The sequence below is a fragment of the Parambassis ranga genome, chromosome 15 (genome assembly GCF_900634625.1).
Source record: "Parambassis ranga chromosome 15, fParRan2.1, whole genome shotgun sequence".
Lineage (NCBI taxonomy): Eukaryota > Metazoa > Chordata > Actinopteri > Ambassidae > Parambassis > Parambassis ranga.
The window spans coordinates 5394371-5407957 of record NC_041035.1 but is presented as its reverse complement, the minus strand read 5'-3'; the positions used below and the strand labels follow the sequence as shown (position 1 = coordinate 5407957).

Below are 13587 nucleotides of genomic sequence, written 5' to 3'. Positions count from 1 at the left end.
TCGCCCCCTCCCTCTACTCTGAAACACAGAAAAAAAAACACACACACACACACACACACACACACACACACACACACACACACACAACCGTGACCTGGTACACGTAACAAACTGACATGTTCAGGCAACTTGGACCAGCAAATTCTCTGAATGACAAGAATGATACAAAAAAGTGATACATTCACACAAACATGTGTATTGAAATACAACACAATACAACAATACAACAGCATGAAACATGGATGCAGCTTTCTGCAGAAACACAATGACTAACACTGCATTTGCATTTCATAAAACCATATGAATCCGTTGGCGCTCTGTTGTAGTACTACACTGTGAACAGTAGAGGGCAGAGCTGTCTTGTTTTAAACACTACAGTGGAACAGAGGGCCCAGATTATTTCCTGTAAAGGGCCAAGATGTAAGGGCATAAAAAATGCTTACATTCATGTTTTGTGTTAAATATTCTACACACACACACACACACACACACACAAATATTCTTTGCCACCAGACAAGTGACATCAATATCTGCAAACATCACAACACATGTTCTAAAAACTTTGTCAGTAAGGCATTCAGTGACTTTATATGAGGACTACAGTATTTACCCCACATTTACACACTACATACATTTTTGTCTGTGTCTTAGAGATAACATTGTTGTATGTTTTTAATAACCATCACGAGGCATTCGCTGCCTACAGTCTCTCTCTCTCTCTCTCTCTCTCTCTCTCTCTCTGGTGTGACTGTCAGCTGTGTGTCAGAGGAGGTGCTGAGGTCCTGATAAACCCACCCCTCTGGTGTGCGCTGCTACACCAATGGAGCACTTCCTAAAAATAGTTCAGAGGTCATCCAGAGTGTGTGCACATTTTAGTGTGTCTGTGTGTGTGTGTGTTGTCTTTTAAGGGAAGGTATGTTATCACTCTTCTGGTGAACTTAATGCATGATGATAACGGAGGTGTGATACATGCATCAACACAGTGCAAAGCTTGCACGTACAGAAGCTCACACACACACTTAGTAAAGAAGCTGATGATCAACTAAAGGTCTGCTCATTGTTTTACTGCTGCTTATTATACACACCAGGTGTTCTTTCTTTATGTCATTACTTTCAGGCAGTCAAAGCTGAAAGTTTAAATGCCAAATAAAGGAAATAAATACAGTGAGTGAACTCTGCAAACTGAATAAAAACTTTGATCTCGGGATGGTGACGAGGTTCAGACAAAGTTCCATTGTCTTCATCACCTGAAGCTATTCTGAAGCAGATGAAAGTGCCTTATCAAACCGTGGTGAGAGAAAATCAGATATTACTGTGCATGATAACAAAGATCATGTGTTTACAGAAAGGACAGATTGACCAAAATTTAAAAAAACATCATTGAGTCATTGAAGCATCAATGGCAGCACTGTTCACTCAAACACTTGCTTCATTACACTTTAACACATTCAAATGTCTCACCTGTGGTGGAGCATCTGGTTGTGTTTGTATCCATGTTTTTGGTGTCACATGGTGTTACCACTCCTTCAGATTAATAGAGGGGAAACACACTGATGATGGCCCAAAGGAAGCCAACTATCACAAGTTCTCTAGAAGAAAGGAGACACAGCGTTTACAGATTTTACACACTGGTTAAAAAGAGAAAACAGCTGCATCATTATAAGCAGCTTTAACCCTTCTGGAGTCACAAACGTCTGTCATGTCTTAATCCTAATCCTAACCTGCACTACCACTGTGGAGCTTAAAGTCACTGACTGTAAGTGTATTATTGTTGTGATATTGGAGTTAAGGATGAACTTGAACATAAAGTTTAGATGAAATGATTAGTGCAGCAACAACATGATCACTTCTAGCAGCCTGTGAGCATGCTGGGTAGTTTGTTAAGTTGGTCAGCCATTGAGTGGAGACCAGCCAATTCACAACATACATGAAGTGTAATATAGTTCTACTAATTCTACCAATGTTTAAGTTGTGGTTTGTGTGTTGTAGTTTTTGCAGATAAGCCACTTAACAGAGCGACATATAGAGAACAGAGTGACACAGAGGAATGCAGGAACAGGGGCTTGAGCCATTGTTTCCTAATACAATATGGGACTTTCTTCAGATGCCAGACAGCACAAAGACACACATGCACATACATTAGAGTTGAATAGCAGGCAGCGAGGCACCAGACCCACTTCCTCTGGAGATGTGGACGCACAAGGATAGGAGAGAGAGAGAGAGAGAGAGGGGGGGGAGAGAGAGTCTAGTATAAACTACGGTCTTGCACGCTTTTCATTTTAGTTCAGACCTCTGGACACAACTTGCTCCCATCTGCCTGCTGCTGGTGCGACTCTCTGACTCAGCTCGGCTCATCCAGCTGTTTTTCTGTTTTTCTGTCTCTGCCTGTTGGACCAAAACTTTTCTCAAGTTCACATCGACAGTCAGTGGATCAGGCTGAAGTGATTCACAGCTGGAGCCTGGCTCGACATCTGGACTTCTGCAACTCTTTTCAGAGCATCCCCTCCCAAGTGCCTTGCTCAAAGGCAGCTAAACGACAGCAGCAGAGGAGAGAGGCTTCCATCACCTAAACCAGGAGAAAGCTTCAGCCTGCATCTTTCCTGTGTCCGTATCCTGAACCAGGTAAAGTGTGGACGTGTGCGCGCAAATGTGATTTACACTTTAATTCAAGATAAAGCTGTGACATATTTTATGTTTAGATTTGCATGGCTATGCATATACATGATTTGGTTTCAATGATTAAAAACAAAAAATAACAATGAATATTAGAGACAAAATTATGCAAATAATGTGTTTTTTTCTTTATAAATCGCTTAAAAGAGAAAAATCTTTATAAATTCATCCAAAGTTGAAGTAAAAATCTTGACCTGTTTCTAAATCAGTGACCTTAGTTGCATGTTTTATGTTGTCATGTTGACCTATTTAGACTTTCAGTTTTGACATATGAACAGTCGGGGTGTATTATCAGATTTCATATATCCTCAGGATGGAGCATAATGAAGGGCACCAAAAGTCACTGATTATGGAGATCCAGCAGGATGTGTGTGTGCGTCTTTTGTGTATTTATACATTAGTCTACAAAAAACTCTTCACCGTTTTGGAGCAAAACCTTTGTGAAAAGGCTTCAGTTGAGCTTTGTGGGATGTTGTGTTCGGTTTAATAGAGATAATGTCTCGCCAGTGGAACATAATTTTAGATCATCTCGTTTTACTTTATTATTTTGTTTTAATTTTATTTTATCGTTAATGGTGTTTGTAGGGGAAGCCGGGAACCAAAATCTTCATAAACATGGTATGATAGTAATTATGGAGTAGGGCTGCTGTAATGAATAAAATAAATAAAAAAAATGTATTAAATAATCAAGCATTCTAATTTCTGAGTTAAAGTCATGTTCTAATAGGGAAAGTTGGCCTTAATTCTTGCGTTTCTCTCTTTAGTGAGAGACATCAGACTCTCTCTTTGTGTCTGCGTGTGTGTGTGGTGTGTGTGTGTGTGTGTGTGTCCATCAAGACAGGATGCAGAACAATACTGAGTGCTGAGTAATGGACGAGCGCACACATACCCAAACAAAGGTCAGGCGAAAGTCTATACAAGGAAGTAATATTGTTATTAATGATTCTGGGAGCACTTGAAAGACATAAATACACACAGATACACACACAAGGTCTGTTCAAAGGTTTTGGGCTCCACAAAAACAGGATGGGATGGGGATTTAGGGGGCATTTAATAAAAAACTCATTTGAGTTTCTTTTCCCTCCAACGTTAGACCTGGCACATCAAAGGTTAAATTAAAACTTTTATTTTGTAGAAACAATTATCCTGCTTAATATTCTCTGGGTATGTATAGATGTGTTTCCTGTCAAATATTTAGTGCCGTTGACATTTGGACATTCAGTTTAATTTATTATTTTAAATATGTTGACGACTTTGCTCCAGACTTTATTGGGACGGGCCGTATTTTAGAGTTTCATGACCCACTGCAAACATCGCTTCTCCTTTGTTTTCGCTCATGGGTAGACAATAAACCTCTTGGATGAGTCTTGGTAAAAGTTGTTGTTTTAGGTTATAACAGGAGCTTTCAGAACATATTTACTCTTGCAAAACTCTCCGACCCCCTTCCCTCTTTGGCTGTTTTTTGTCTGCAGTCCATATTTCATCTATTTACTTTAAATACATATTACAACTCTGCACTTTGACCCGCTTGTTCACATCATGTAAATTTTGTTTATTATTTTACATTTTTTTACAATTACCTTGTACAGGTTTAGGACATGGGTGTGTATAGATGTATGGACTTAGGGATGCAGCCAACATTGACATGAATTGATCAACCTGTTGTTTTGTTTGTAAGGGATAGTTACAGTGCTGACTTCTATTCTTATAACAATCTATACGGAGAAGTAAGAGCATGCCCAGACTGAAAAAAGAAACTCACAGAAAAGAGGGCCAACATGCTGTGTGTGTGTGTGTGTGTTTGTTGGCAGTGTTTACAGGGTTTGTCTAGCTTTCCTTCCCCAGAGACTGAGGGAGGGGGGGGTGGAGTGTGGGAACCAACAGTGAAGCTAATCTAAGACATGGGCACAGACATTTATATTAATGGGGTCAAAGCTGGGGTGAAGAGGGAGCCACAGGGTCAAGATAATAGAGGGACACACACACATGCTGTACAGTATACTCACTCACATACAAACCAGATTACAGTCATTGCTGGTGGTGCATTTTTTTCTGTTTTCAGTTTATTTTTTTGAGGGTGACAGTTTGTGTCTCCATACAAAACTCCAACATGACATTTTCCACCTCACACTTGCTGCACAGCTTTGTCTTTTAATAAAACAAACAATGAATGAGTTCAGAGGTTGTACCTGAACACACCATGTGACCCACCTGACCCCTGCTGCGGGTGTAAACCTGTGTGTTGTCTGTGTTGCAGGTTGCTCTTGTACCGGCTGATCTGAGCTGTGACCGGTCATGGCAGACTGGAGCCTGCTGGGAAACTTCCTGGAGGAAGTGCAAGAGCACTCTACCTCTGTCGGCAAGGTACAACACACAGAAACACACATTCGTGTGCACGCTTCACACACTGCATGCGCAGCCTGATGTCGACATACGCATTAGAAAATAGAACATTTATGTATTTCCAAGTCATCCTGTTTAATTTACACGTCCAGACTTTGTATCCAAATCCAGCACATATAAAGTTTATGTGCCGCAGGTCTGTTTGTTTACACTGTACAAACCAAAATAGTTTTAAAATACTTCAAGAGCACCCAAAATAAATTTTAAATCTTAAACCCCCTATTTAAATAAAATATAAAGAATAAAATTTACATACAGTACAAGTACAAATAAAACCATGTTGTTCCCCAGACATATTGTGCTATATTTGTTTAATATATATATATATATATTTTATATTTACCCTGCTGTACAGGTGTGGCTGACTATCCTGTTTATCTTCCGTATCCTGGTGCTCGGGACGGCAGCTGAGTCCTCGTGGGGGGACGAACAGGAAGATTTTAACTGTGACACCGAGCAGCCAGGCTGCGAGAACGTCTGCTATGACCGAGCCTTCCCTATAGCACACATAAGATACTGGGTATAATAAACTGTACACACAGCTGCCAGTCAATACATTCAAACGAAAACCATCCATCTATGAGGACGGACTCATGTTGGGAGCCAGTGGATGAACTGCAGGTTTTGGCACTTCTGCATGAAAAACACTTTTCTTCCTTGCATATGAATTCAAGGAAACCAGAAACATGCAACTCTTATCGGATTTCAGATGTTTACATGGGTTTTGAACACAGCATTCAACTTTCACCACAATGGCTTACTTTAAGTGGAGTACTGAGTCCTGTACAAACATTACTTTGGGTAGATCTAATTCTAAAAAAACACATAATAACTCACACATAAAGTTACTTTGTCATTATAAGTATTTTTTTGTCCTCTCTGTATTTTGAGAATTCAAAATCTGGACATGTTCTTACCAGGTTCTCCAGATTGTGTTTGTGTCCACTCCCAGTCTGATCTACATGGGTCACGCCATGCACACTGTTCGGAGAGAGGAGAAGAGAAGGAGCAGAGAAGAGGAGGCAGGAGATGAAGAGGATGACCCAGGTGGAGGAGGTGAAGGAGGAGGAAGAGGAGGAGGAGAGAAACAGGGGAGAAAAGGAGAGAAGGAGGGAGGAAAGGAGAAAAGTGAAGGCGTATCAGGAGGGCGAGTTCGCCTGAGGGGGGCGCTGCTACAGACCTACATACTGAGTATATTGATACGCAGCATCATGGAGGTGAGGGTCAACATCACTGCTGTTGTTTTAGCCAGTTATAAACACCAACATGCAGCTAAACATAAAATGATAAGGCTCAATGTGAATGTTTAATGCCATGAAATCTGCTGGTCTGTTAACATCATCAGACTTTGTTTGGATTTGTTGGCACATCTTTTACTTTTTAGTGCATATTGTCTAAATTATGAGCTTTAAAAAACAAGTGGTCATTTGAAAATGGCAGCCTAGCTGAGGTCAGGTGACAGAGAGTGAGAAGAACAGAAACAAAATCATGTCCTCAGGACACAGAGGGGCTGATTGGGAAACAGGTGATCGTACTGAAGAGTCATGTGACTTAAAGAAAGAGCAGGTGGGCTGAATAATAATAATAATAACAAATGAACCAAATATGATCATGTCCGGCAGGTGGTGTTTCTGTGTCTCCAGTACTTCCTGTATGGAATCTTCCTCCACCCTCTGTATGTCTGCAAGGTAATGATTTAGATTCTATTCTATTTATACCAACAATGATATATATCAGGCCAACTGTGTAATCATTCTCTCTCTCTCAGGCCTGGCCGTGTCCACATCCAGTCAACTGTTACGTCTCCAGACCAACAGAGAAAAATGTCTTCATAGTGTTTATGCTGGCTGTGTCCGCTGTCTCTCTGGTCCTCAGTGTGCTCGAACTGCATCACCTGGCTTGGAAACACTTCTGCAGGTCAGGACATTTGACGTCTCTTTACCCAAACAGAAAATATCAGTCAAGTTATATAATAAACATGTGAGTGCATGGATATGACTGCATACATCTTCAGAGTAGTATCTTTTATTTTGTTAACTGCTGGGCTCTTCATTGTAGGCGGTTCTTCTTCTCAGCGAAGGCTGTCACTCCCACCGACGCCCCTTTGGCCCGCCAGCTCTCCCTGTCTCCTCCACCTCCATCGACACCGCCTCCCGATTTCAGCCAGTGCATGACTGGCTCCTCACATTTCTTATCAATCCCTTTCCCCCACCACCGACTGGCCAACCAGCAAAACTCTGAGAACATGGCCACTGAGCAGAACAAGATGGCTGCTGCAGTGGAGGAGGCAAACTTCCTCCAGATGAGCTGCTATTCGCCTGGATGGCGGAAGACCAGTGAAGTTCAGGTTCAAGATGGCGGATACCTGAGGAGTGACTGCTACAGCAGCCCAGACAGCAGGGACCTTAGCTGCCCTCAGATCCAAAATGGTGGTCCAGAAGGGATGCTGCCGAAGGACAAGCGAAGGTTCAGCAAAGCCAGCGGAACGAGCAGCCGGACCAGAGCGGACGACCTGTCTGTTTAGAGAGGAACCAGGAAGTTCTGATCAGAATCACTTTTCATCTATCAGAAATAATCTTTAATCACTACATTTATTTTCATTATCATTTTTGATAGAGCGTTGCTATATCTTTGCTGTAACACTGCTCAGACGTTGCCATCATTTAACCCAATCTGTTTGACTCTGAATGAGCAGGACGTAACAACTGAGCCATCCTTGGATCATCTGGAGAAACACCAGGTCTGTTTGACTCCTCAGGACTCATTGGCTGAGCTTTGACTGTGTTGACATTTTGCACAGGAGCTAACCCACTGAGATGTTGTGAAACTGCTCCTCTTTGTCATCATGTTTTTGGGCTTGTGTGAGTCGTAACTTTTCTAGGATTCGTTCACCTTTTGAAAGACATCTTCATGTTTCTCATACATCCTACGAATTGAAATGCACTGGAATATTGTTTTGATAATATTTTGTATTAGTATGTCATAGCATTATGATCATTTGAATGTGTTTGATATTTATTGTTCCACTTGCACAATGTGAATAATGCTGTTTATGTTAAAAACGACAGTTTAAACTACATGAGTCTGTACTGCTTTAACACAGTGTTTATGCTCATGACTCCTTGCGCTGAAGGACAGACAGACAGACTATGGGATTAACTAAAAATCTATCCTGTTTCCCATGGCCAATTCCCATTTTAGGACAGGGGGCTGGTGTGAGAATTCCCAGTAAGGTCATCGGAATATATATCAGGAATGTTTGGGAACTGTAGCAGAGTTTTCTGTTTTCCTTTCTCTTTTCCTGTTTGTGGCAGCCATGTTTAAAAAAATACAGTCCTTCTTTTGTTTAACTTAAACATGGTTACATCTCCATAACGATAACACAAAACATAATAAACACGTGAAACTGCTGATGAAGGCAACTTATCTACATTAAAACCTAAAATCTTTAAATCTGACCTGTATTTGTGCCACATGCTCTAAGCAATCAATATGCTAATTTTAAGCCAGAATGAATTTTGTATTACAAATATACAAAAACAAACTGAATAAGAATACACACTATCTCAAGCTAAATGTGTGCTTATGCAAATTCGTACGATAAGATGATAAGGCTCAATTTGAATGTTTAATGCCATGCAACTCAAACACATCCTGTCACCATTTACTGTAAACGCCCATGTGATTAGCATCTTAAACCTGTTTGTGTGTGGTGACACATCTCACACAAGTAGAGCATTGGAGAAGAGTTGCAATGGCTGCATTAAGAGGTTGGTGTAACTATATATTAATCTTGTTGCTTAAGAGTTAGCATTGCATGAGAGGATGTAAAATCTTATATACAGTAACAGTTGTCAATAAGGGGATTTATTGTAAAGGTAATTCAGTCTTCTATTGAAAACAACCTCACTCTAGAAGTATGCCATGAAAGTACATTTTTAAATGAGGTATCCTTTATCATTATTGTGTTAATTTAATACAGAAGACTGGATCCTCATATATTCATCTTTGTATCTTATGCAGAAGCAAGTAAAGCGGGGAAACAAGAATGGATGTCCAGAGTGAAGAGAGCAGTTGAAAGCAGCCCACTTGCATCAAACACACTGTTTGGCCTTATTCTTATGGGTTTGGAGAAGTTTGTGGAGCTGGAGTTTAGGTGTCCTTGTGATCCTAAATGGAATGCATTGTATGGGGCTTTATACTTTGTCTTTCCTGCATTGGCGGCCTTTATTCTGATGATGACCGTCCAAGAATGGAAGTGTGCGTGCACCGTCGTGCATGCATTTTGTACGTGCATGGTCCCTGTAATGATGTGGCTGATCCTGCTGTTCTTTGATGGCCACTACTATGCTTGTGCAAAAACATATTGGTCAGGCAGGTACGTCTTTGTTGACAGAGCTGCTCCTGTGAAATGGTGTGAGCCAGCCAACGTTACCTCAGCACAGGGACTGCTCATCGAGACTGAGAGATGGTTCTTTCATTCTCAGGTGGGAAAAATTCACTAAATGTCACTAAAATTCTAATGTTTGTCAAAACCACTGAATGTATTTGTTTTCTAACTGTGGTTAAGCTTGACCCCAAGTGACCTGTCTGTCTGTTTTTGTCTGATGCGTTTCAGAGGATTGGATTGGGTCTTGCCGCAGGCAGTGTTGTTGTATTTTTCATTTTAAAGTGTATTCCAAGAGAACAAACTTCCCTGATCACCAAGGAGGAATACCCACTAAACACCCCACCTGGTGAGGAACACCAATCTGATACCCCGTAATTCTGCAAAGACGAGGACTTTTTTCAACCTATACTGCTTTAATATCTTTACTCTCCATTATCCTTCTAATATGTCACATATTTTCTGGCAATGTCATCAACTCATTGATGTTTAATGCACATATTATTTTACATGATTGTGTAGAACATTGGATTGTAACTAGAAACGCAAATTTTTGAATTTGTTAAATCTGTTTGATCATTTTTAGTTTAGCCAGAAGAAAAAAAGGGGTGGTGAGGTTGGAGCAATTAGCTAGCTGCAGACTGCTGCTATACTGCTTTGTGGTGTCTACTCTATGCTCAGGTTTTTCATTGAAAATGTTCATTTCCAATTATGCAGATTCCAATTTTGCAGGTATGTGTTGAATTATCCTAATAAGGTAAAAAGAAAAATAGTATGAATAGAGTGCAAAGCTGGTTGTAGATGTTTTTTGATTTTGTCTCTTCTTTTAAAAATCTCTAAAATAAAGTGCTTACTGCAGGAAATTGTTTCTTTTAAAAATGCACCTTCATACAAACTGCTGCAATAAACTCTTAGAAAGAAACAGAAAGTCATGTCTGTGTCTGTTTAGCTCCGCCTCCCCCCTTCTATATGAAGATATTGTCATATATTGCCACCTACAGGTAATATTTATCATTACAACAAGGGTCTCCATATATCCACCCACATATATATATTGCCATTTTATGAGCTCCAGTCTCTCACACACTCACACACACACCTCTTTATCATCCATAATCCTATAATTGGGTCATGTGTCGGCTTTATTTATATATATATCTCAAAAAGGAGATGTTTACAGCAGCTGGTATGTCACTATCCATAAATGTCACCATAAATTACAAACATACTTTAAAGTAGCTAAGAAGTCGTTATTTTTGGTTGGTTATGCTTTCCAGATATATAACACTAATAGTTTTGTCATCAGTTGTCCTTGAATTACCACTTGAACCAGCAGATATCTTCACGACTCAGACAATAACTAATGAGATCCTCTGATTCACAACAGGCTGCTCCCCCACACTGCTGCAGCCTGTCATCTTCTGTCAGTGACATCTTCAAGCACCATTAATGGTCATTCATTGCTCATTTTAGACCTGCATGAGGTCAAACTAATAAAATAAAGATTTTAGTTTTACTAATACTAAAACTGGGATTTAAAAGAGTTGGTACATTGTTAAATTCATGAGTATTAATTTACAGCAAGGAGATTTAAAATAAATTTAAAGTACAAATGAATCCTGGTTTGTATTTAATTAAAAATACTTCAGATTGCTGTGATATCACTGATTATTTCAAGTACCTTCTTGGAATCTGTCAGCGTTTCTCAGCATGCTTCACCCATCACCTCTCAGCCCTGTTTGTATGTCCACCTGTCCTTGGTTCACCTCTGTGTGTTGTTGATGTTGCGCCCTTCCTGTGCCTTCCTTGCTGCCCTCTTTGAACCTGCTGCCACCTGTTGAAGCCCCACCTCCACTGAACCAAATTAAACCGGTCATGTTCTCTGCTGTTTCATTCAAAACTGCCTGTTACAAAATATTTGTTGTGTAACATGTTGATGAAGATTCTCAGTCATCCAGGTCATCATACGTATGATCTCTACGTATGATGACCTGGATGACTGAGAATCTTCATCAACATGTTGCCAATCACTTTGGGAAGGACACCCTACGATTGGTGAGGGAACATGAAAAGACCTCTAGGAAACTGGCAGACTACAGGAACCACCTACGCTTCAGCCTGAGATGCAGACAGGAAAAGTTAACCCCAAACAGCCTACGTCTCGGATCCACTGTCCAGGGCCACAGAGCAGACACCATCCTACAGAAAGCCCAGAACCAACTCCTCAACGAAAGGATCAGACAGATCAACTTCACCATAGACGCTCTCATGGTCACCACGGAGCAAACAAGATCACAGCTTGCCACCCTCCTACCCAGCGAAGTCATGGATGACTTCCGGCGCGGCCTCGCGGTAGCAGCCAGCCAGAGAAGCTCCGCACACCGCGGGTGTATTAAGTTGTTTTTCGTAATTTATTCCTACTCTACACACTCTACTTCGTGCTAAATCGAAGTATAAGCGGTCAGGCACTGCAATAATGCGTCTTGTCATCTCCATATTGTATCCATGTATCATATATTGTGCTCATACTGCGTACTGTACTCTTATTTTGGATTATAGTGACACTTATACTCTTATACTCTGTACTTAACTGCATTTAATGTAACTTGATACCTCTGGCACAAGAATTTCCTTCGGGATTAATAAAGTTTTATCTTATCTTATCTTATCTTATCTTAAGTCATCAAACTGACTGAAAAAGTCCAGACGGCACAGCACACCAGGGGTAAGGAACAACAAAAACGTAAATTCCATAAATTGAAAACTGTTTCCTCTGTTAAAAATGCAGCTAACCTTCACACATGGAGGAGGGAAGACCACTCACTGCCACAACAGGACACCCAGGACAAATGGGTAAAGAACCTTTCAGACAGACAACTGAGCCAGCCGGAAAAAGACGTGTTGGCCAAAGGACTCAACTTTGCCATCTCGCCAGAGCAGATTCCAGTGGTGGACCTCATCACAGCCACAGAGTCAGCCATCAAGAACAACAACCTGACAGACACAGAAGCTGAGCAACTCCGCTTGAAAGTCACAGCCACACTCTCCACTGCTAAAGCACCGCCATCCAACCTCTCCAGTGATGAAAGGAAGGCCCTGATTGCACTACAAAAGGACCGGGACATCACCATCTTATCAGCAGACAAAGGAAGATGCACAGTGGTGCTCAACACACAGGACTACCACTCCAAAGTGACAGATCTCCTCAGTGACACAGCCACATATGAGACACTGAAGAGGGACCCCACCGGAAACTACAAGAAGAAACTAGTCAGCTACCTACAAAAACTGGAGAAGGACCAAATCATCAACCGCAAGCTCTACTTTCGACTGTATCCTGGGGAAGCCACTCCACGCCTGTATGGACTCCCCAAGATACACAAGGAAGGAGTCCCCCTCAGACCCATCGTCAGCAGCACAAACTCAGTCACATACAACGTGGCTAAGCACTTGGCTGAACTCCTGACACCACTGGTAGGTGACACACCACATCACATCCACAACTCTCAGGACTTTGTGAACAAGGTGGAGAAGATCCAAATGGACCCAGACGACACCATGGTCTCATTTGATGTCACCTCCTTGTTCACCTGCATCCCTACATCAGAAGCCACAGAGATGGTAAGGACGTGCCTCACACAAGACAGCACACTCAAGGAGAGAACCAACTTAACGCCAGACCACATCTGTGACCTGCTGGACCTCTGCCTGACCACCACTTATTTCCAGTACAATGGGAACTTTTACAGACAGAAGCACGGCTGTGCGATGGGATCACCTGTGTCTCCTATTGTGGCCAACCTCTACGTGGAAGAAGTGGAGAGAAGAGCCCTGAGTTCCTATCCTGGAACCACCCCCACCCACTGGTTTAGATATGTGGATGACACCTGGGTCTAAATCAAGACTAACGAAGTGGAACGGTTCACAGAACACATCAACGCAGTGGATAACAACATCAAGTTCACTCGCGAGGACACCAAGGACAACAATCTGGCCTTCTTGGACTGCACAGTACATATTGAGGAGGACAGGAGCCTCAATGTGGAAGTGTACAGGAAACCCACACACACGGACCAGTACCTGTTATTTGATTCACACCACCCACTGGAACACAAACTGGGAGT

The 13587-nt window shown here is 41.5% G+C and overlaps 1 protein-coding gene across 1 annotated transcript; it reads left to right on the top strand.

The window, feature by feature from the left end:
• The first annotated feature begins 2298 nt into the window (after positions 1-2298).
• LOC114447167 (gap junction alpha-5 protein-like) lies at positions 2299-8459 on the top strand. Its single transcript, XM_028423281.1, has 7 exons — positions 2299-2622; positions 4931-5037; positions 5432-5596; positions 5997-6293; positions 6699-6764; positions 6845-6993; positions 7135-8459. The coding sequence occupies exons 2-7, from the start codon at positions 4969-4971 to the stop codon at positions 7598-7600; spliced, it is 1212 nt and encodes a 403-aa protein (XP_028279082.1). The 5' UTR covers positions 2299-2622; positions 4931-4968; the 3' UTR covers positions 7601-8459.
• The last annotated feature ends 5128 nt before the right edge of the window (positions 8460-13587 follow it).